Here is a 6,874-nt window from a genome sequence, read left to right on the forward strand (position 1 = left end):
GGTGTGTGATGGTGCAAATCCCTCAAGCTGCAGTATTTATTTATTTTTATTTATTGATCTTTAGGGTAGTCCCTTCAGTTAACGTACTACCGGTAACTGATTTCCAAGGGAGCCCTATATACATGTTCGCACATGTTCGCACAACGACGGGTTATACCACCCCTGTGACACACCCGTCCGAGTGAATGATGTAGATCACCATGTGGCTGATACGAGACAGAGGTCGCCAGGCCTCCATCCGGGTGATTTGAAGTGAATCATCAACTTCCGACAGAAGAATTTGCACCAACGCACACCGCACCATCGCACGTGTGGGGGTTCTTTAACGTGCATAGGGTATGGCTCTCCCCATACACGGGACCTCCATTTAACGTCCTATCCGAGGGACGACTCATTTTTCACTTGAGTAAGTAGATGGGTACATTCCCCGAACAAGGTTGACAGAGTCAGCCGAAAGGTCCCAAATATCTTCCCAATGCTGGTTAGATAAAGTTTAGTTTCTTCATAATACATGAGGTATTAATAATACATGTGTATCAAAACTTAAAGTGTGAAACAAATGTGATATTTCTACTAAGACATATTGCAGCCAGCAGTTTGGCACCTTCTTCCATTAGTAAACCGTTCTCTGAGACGTCCAAGTGTAAAAGTTCACATGACTTTTCCACAAAGTCTACCAGACTTTCCTGAGTCAGTGGTATCATACCAAGGTTCAGGTGCTGAATGAGGGGTATGTATTTGTTGATGACCTGAAGTGACCTCTGTGTGACCTGTTTACAGCCGCTCAGGTTCAGACTGATCAGGTTTGGCAGGTTCTGAAACAAACAACAACAAATGCAGGGTGTGAAACTCATCGTTTTCTTACCCTGCAGGTGATAGTTTGTGATATATATTGGATAGTACAAAGAACTCAAGCTCATCTATGTTGGCACATTGTAGAACACATGTCTAAAACTGTGTATACTGCGCATGCAATTCTTAAAAACTTTCCTTTACCAGTTGGTCTGAAGATTTCCCTATTCTCTATATTGTTTGTTTGTTTGTTTGATTGATTGATTGCATCTTGCTGCACATACTTTTTTCATCTATTGCTTGTATTGTATACCCCAAAAGCTTCAGTGGAAAACAGCTTTCAAAGTCACAGTGTAAACAAAACCAGTTCAAGCAAACAGGCAAGAACAAATAAATGAAAACATAAATGGACGCACAAATAAATGAATGAAATATTGAATTAATATATGAATAAGAGAATGAAGGAACAAATGAACAAAAGATTGGATAGTAGAGTTTTCTTTCTCACAATCAGTGAATCTTACCTGCTAACATGTTGATGCAATGTTTTTATTTTCGAACAAATGAATGAAGAATGAATGGATGAACAATAAATGAATAATATATATATGAATAAACAAATGAACGAACGAAAGAATGAATCAGGGTTGTAGCCAGCACCTGTCCTTCAGTCCTTTGAAGGAATTTTGCAGCTGGGGACTGAAAAAAGTTTTCCCCATTCCGTCCCCTGGGACAGACAAAAATTGATATGTAAAGATATAAAAAAACTGAAACCCATGTGTTCTTCTTCACCAAAACAGATGCCATTGAACAGCTTAGTCTACAAGCAAAATTTGCACCTCAAAATGCAGGAAATGGTGTTTAAGAGGGTCTTGATTTAAAAATTATCAGGGACCCAGACCCTCTAGAAATGACGCGCAACGTCACGCCATGCCTTCGGTGCTCGATAGGATTCCCATTCAAAATCAAGGGGACTGAAAATGATTTCAGGCTGGCTACAACCCTGGAATGAATGAATGAAAAAAAACTCCACATCTCCTCACCTTGACCAGCATGGTGACCACCTGATCGTTCACCGCGTACCCAGCATCCCTCAGGCTAAGCTTGCGAAGCTCGGGACATTTCTGTACGAGGATTCTGGCGGTGCCGTTAGTGAAGTACATGTCATGGAGGTCCAGACTGTCCAGGGAACGGCTGAGCAGGCTACGGAGAACGGCGTTGGTCAGTTGACGTCTTCTCCGCAACTTGTGCAGCATGCAGCTGGGGACAGGGAATGACACTAGTTTATCCATTATTAGTGTATAGTGGAGATCACAGAAACACACTCATACAAACAGACACACACAGGTCAGTTCAAACAGACTCAGCAGGCTGCGGAGGACGGCGTTGGTCAGCTGACGTCTTCTCCGCAACTTGTGCAGCATATGCAGCTGGGGAAGAGATTAACACTGGTTTGTCTATTATTTGTGTATATTGGAGATCACAGAAACACACTCATACAAACACACACACACACACACAGGTCAGTTCAAACAGACTCAGCAGGCTGTGCAGGACGGGGTTGGTCAGCTGGCGTCTTCTCCGCAACTTGTGCAACATACAGCTGGGGAAGGGGTCAACACTAGTTTATGAATTGTTTGAAAAAAAAGACTATTCAGAGATATCAAGTCAATGGACACAGGATTCAAACTGCAATATCTCAGAAATACAGTCAGTATTGCCCTGTAAAACCACGATCCTCGGCTTGATATTTCTGAATACTGTAAATGCATTTAAGTCCACAAGGCTTTAAATTCGCGGTAGCGGGACATTTCTGTGTGAGGATTCTGGCAGTGCTATTCAGGTGAAGTACATGTCATGGAGGTCCAGACTGTCCAGGGACCGGCTGAGCAGGCTATGCAGGACGGCGTTGGTCAGCTGGCGTCTTCTCCGCAACTTGTGCAGCATGCAGCTGGGGAGGGATTAACACTGGTTTGTCCATTATTTGTGTATATTGGAGATCACAGAAACACACGCATACAATCAGACACACACAGGTCAGTTGAAACAGACTCAGCAGGCTACGCAGGATGGCATTGGTCAGCTGGCGTCTTCTCCGCAACTTGTGCAACATGCAGCTGGAGAAGGGATCAACACTAGTTTATGAATTGTTTGAAAAAAGAAGACTATTCAGAGATGTCAAGTCAATGGACACAAGATTCAAACTGCAATTTCTCAAAAATGCATGCAGTTAGTATTGCCCTGTAAAACCACAATCCTCGACTTGAAATTTCTGAATACCACAAATGCATTTAAGTCTGTGGGGATCTAAATTTGCGGTAGCGGGACATTTCTGTACGAGGATCCTGGCGGTGGCGTTAGTAAAGTACATGTCATGGAGGTCCAGACTGTCCAGGGAGCGGCTCAGCAAGCTACGCAGGACGGCATTGGTCAGCTGACGTCTTCTCCGCAACTTGTGCAACATGCAGCTGGGGAAGGGATTAACATTTTCAATACGGCATACAGCATGTATAACTGTAATAACATTTGCCAAAACTCACAACTTGTGCTGCATACAGCTGGGGATGGGATTTTTTGCTGCAGTGTTGTGTAATGTAGATCACAGAAACACACACAGGCTTAGAAGGCTGCCCAGAACAAAGATGTGTATAAGTTGTGTGACACACAGTTGGGAAAGGGATTAATCAACAGAACGCTTTTCTTATATAATTACATCACTTGCGAGCAATGTTGGAATCAGTAGCAGGTATGACGGCAGACTTCATCCATTCACTTTTAGTTATACTGATTTTAGATCCTCCTATTTCTACATAAAAGCAGCAACAAAACACACACATACATATATTCGCCCAAGGCAAATAATACCGGATAAAAACTGGTATAAAGACCTACTTGACAATGAAGTCATCCTGGAAGCACTCCAAGTCGAACTGTTTGATGTTGTTACACACAAACTCCATACACACTTCCAACAGCCGCGGGACCTTGGTGCCATCATGGTAAGGATTCTGTAGGAAAATAAGGTACATTTGAAAAATGGGTAAGAATACTCACAACAATTAAATTTGCATTGTTGAATACTTGTGTATCCTGCATTTACAAGGACACTAGATATTTTGAAATGGAATGCAGACATATAAAGCATATACAGTGCACAGTTTATTTAGGATCTGTAGTACCAAATCCTTAAATTATTCTGACTTAACTTTGTGCTCCTCTGGTCTCTTCAAACCTTTTGTATCTGCTTGACTTTTTATTTTCCCTTAGAAACTCTAGCATTATCCTTACAGTCAGACTTCTAGAACAGCGTTCTGTAATATTGTAACAGTGGTGTTCAAATACCGCCTACCGTCCTTGCCCAAGGGCTCTAGATCTTTTGTGGCGACAGCGATAGCGGTCACGATTTGTAATCCGCCGCCCCGGGTTCGATCCCCCATGTCGGCATGTTTGTTTCTTTCTGTTCTTACTCGCCCCTCTGAATTTCTACAATATTTATGTATTCATGTGTGGGTAACAACATACCGCTACCTGCGACCCACTTGTATTGTGCCATCTTGCAATCTTAATATTTCAAATCAAATCAACTCCTTACCCTCTCAAACCTCCTCCTATACAGCGCCCTGACAAGTGTTCTGTCCTTTTCTGGTCTTTCCTCAAACCGTTTGTGTCCCCTGTAGCTGGTCGACTCTCTCACCTCCCTCAGTACCTCCTGTTTCTGGTGATGTCTCAGGAGAGGGACTGTCATCAACTCATCTATGTCTACAAAACCTAACGGAGTAAAAAAAAAAAAAAAAAATTATGTTAAGGTTGAATTGACACTTTATATAGCCCACCACCTATAGTTACTCCAAGGTATTATTACCCTGTTACACACCACTTTGGTAAGAGTGAGACTAAGACTATCTACTCTGTTTTCATAGTAGACTAGTACATCATAGTTGCACTTGAATACACTAATTTAGCTCTCTGTTTGACTTTCACACTAGGATTACTTTGCCTGTTTATCTATTTCTCTCAATGAATCTCATTCTTTGCTATAAAACTGTGGCTAATTTTTGTATAATAGAGTTTCAAACGTTTTAAAAGACTTTGCGACCACTTAATTCAAATGATTCAAAATGTCCATTTTGTGTACAATAAAATAATACACTCTAATATGCAGAATACATTTGTTCTTGGTCATTAGATAAATTCATTCAAAACGTTTTGGAATGTTGTTTGGAGCGATGTCGATGCATCAATCGCAAAACAGAATGAAAACATTCAAGAAAGTGCTGATAATGTGTATTTGCTTTAGAACATAATAAACAACTGTACAGAAGAGAAACAATTTTAAACCTCACCTCCTTCCCTCACCTGTAGCCCCTCCTTTTCAGCTCCATACCTTAACAGGTACGCCAGTCTCTTTCCCAGACGGAGGTCTTTGATTGGTGGGATTGTCTGAGTGCTAACTTCTGATTGGTCGTCTGAATTCACCTGTTCCTCCATAGAGCTTTCGGTCATGATGTAGTTTTTTTTTTTTTTTTCAATAAGAATATCTGAAAAAAATAATAAAACAGTGAGTGAGTGATAATTTCGGTTTTTGTAGCTTATTGATATCTGATGGGCATCAGCCTCATAGTTAAGCTTTTGGTTCCAATTAGTAGTAGTTGGTAACTGGGAGAACCATGTTTGAATCCAGGAAAGAGCATTCTGGTTGGAGCTGCATTTGTCTTTCAGCAGGAATGTAAAATGGGGGTCCCATGTTCGAGGAGGTGGCTTGAGCACATTACAACAGCCTCATTACCCCTCATTTAGAATTTTGAAATAAAGAAAAATGCATATATACACTATATATGTACAGCATTTCAATTATACAATACTTTAAGTCATGGTAGTAAAAAAAATGTAAACAGACTCTCATTCACTTTCTCAGCAATAACATTTGAAACATCAAATTAAAAAAAAAAAGGTATAAAACGTTATTTTCTGGGCTTTATTTATACAATTTGTATGTCCATCTTACCTAGTATGTTGTCCTGAACAATTTGGCAGTATAGAATTCCAGAACCACCTTGTGTCTGATGTATTCCTGAAGAGTGTTCTCTTCCAACCCTATCCGTTTCATTATTTTGCGTTGGCTACGTGTGATGCAATGTTGTGAAACTGCCATGACGTCACACAATCACTTTGCTGATATCGTCAGAGCTCAGAATTCTAAAAATTGACGGACATGTGTTCATAGGTTACTCCAGAATATTCCGATGTCTCTGGTAGCAACAAAAAAGTAGCTTTAAACTCAGAAAATGAGTTCGAAAAGTTTAATTCCTTACTGCCCCCCTCCCCATCAGATTAACCAAGCTCGAAGAATGAAATAAAAAGTCGTTTAAAATGTGAGTAACTTACCTCTTTCATGACCGGAGACCCATGTAGAATAACTGCTATCTATCTTACTGACAAAAGACAGCTAAGAGAAGCAAAATGGAAGCTAACTTTCTCGATTGGTACAAGTATCATATTCGCGGGTTTTCTTGCAATGAAAGTGCTGCACTTTTGTAAACATTCGATAGAAGGCGCTTTAGAAATTCAATGGGCACTTACATTTGCAACTAAAACATCCTAGCTCATGTTGTTTGTGATTTTTCTACAATTTGGCGATCTGAGTATTTCAATGTTATATTTTACAAAACAAAAATATGAAATTCATGATGTCGACTTAGAGATTAACTGCTAACGTTGCATACTTGTAGATCGCTTGCGTAGAATTTCGCGGAAACCCATAAACAAGTGGTATAGTCCAGGTGTGCCATGTCGGGGTCATCAACTTTTAACAGCGAAATAAATGACATTACGATTATTTTGTTATCATAGGCGCTTCAATATACATGTGTATACCGTAGTTCAGATAATCAATGAATCATTTCCTTTATTCTACAAAACAAAGTTTGGACATAATCTTCCACACACTTTTACAAATGGAATGATCTAACATTAATTATACATTCAAGGACAGGTGTGTACCAAACAAAGGCTAAGTAGGTTTCGACCTACCCGGGCGGGGTGTAGCTAGGTAAACGTCAGGTCATTGCTCTTTATTATTCAC

At 40.4% G+C, this 6,874-nt stretch overlaps 1 protein-coding gene across 1 annotated transcript; it reads right to left on the reverse strand.

Annotated features, from left to right (window-relative positions):
- Positions 1–536: 536 nt before the first annotated feature.
- Positions 537–6,212, reverse strand: LOC118404341. The gene is made up of 7 exons (XM_035803410.1): positions 6,178–6,212; positions 5,798–5,988; positions 5,136–5,330; positions 4,385–4,560; positions 3,685–3,800; positions 1,836–2,052; positions 537–815 (listed from the first exon to the last, which is right to left on the reverse strand). Exons 3-7 carry the CDS (start codon positions 5,293–5,295, stop codon positions 537–539), a joined length of 948 nt encoding a protein of 315 aa, XP_035659303.1. The 5' UTR covers positions 5,296–5,330; positions 5,798–5,988; positions 6,178–6,212.
- Positions 6,213–6,874: the final 662 nt, after the last annotated feature.

This window comes from Branchiostoma floridae, chromosome 17 (assembly GCF_000003815.2).
Source record: "Branchiostoma floridae strain S238N-H82 chromosome 17, Bfl_VNyyK, whole genome shotgun sequence".
In the NCBI taxonomy this organism is placed as follows: Eukaryota; Metazoa; Chordata; class Leptocardii; order Amphioxiformes; family Branchiostomatidae; genus Branchiostoma; species Branchiostoma floridae.

Coding starts and splice junctions, on each gene's coding strand:
- LOC118404341 (XM_035803410.1), bottom strand. CDS start 5,295: ATGACCGAAAGCTCTATGGAGGAACAGGTGAATTCAGACGACCAATCA. Junction 3,801..4,384: donor ATAGGAGGAGGTTTGAGAGG/GTAAGGAGTTGA, acceptor ATTTTCCTACAG/AATCCTTACCATGATGGCAC. Junction 2,053..3,684: donor CAGGATGACTTCATTGTCAA/GTAGGTCTTTAT, acceptor CCCTGTCCCCAG/CTGCATGCTGCACAAGTTGC.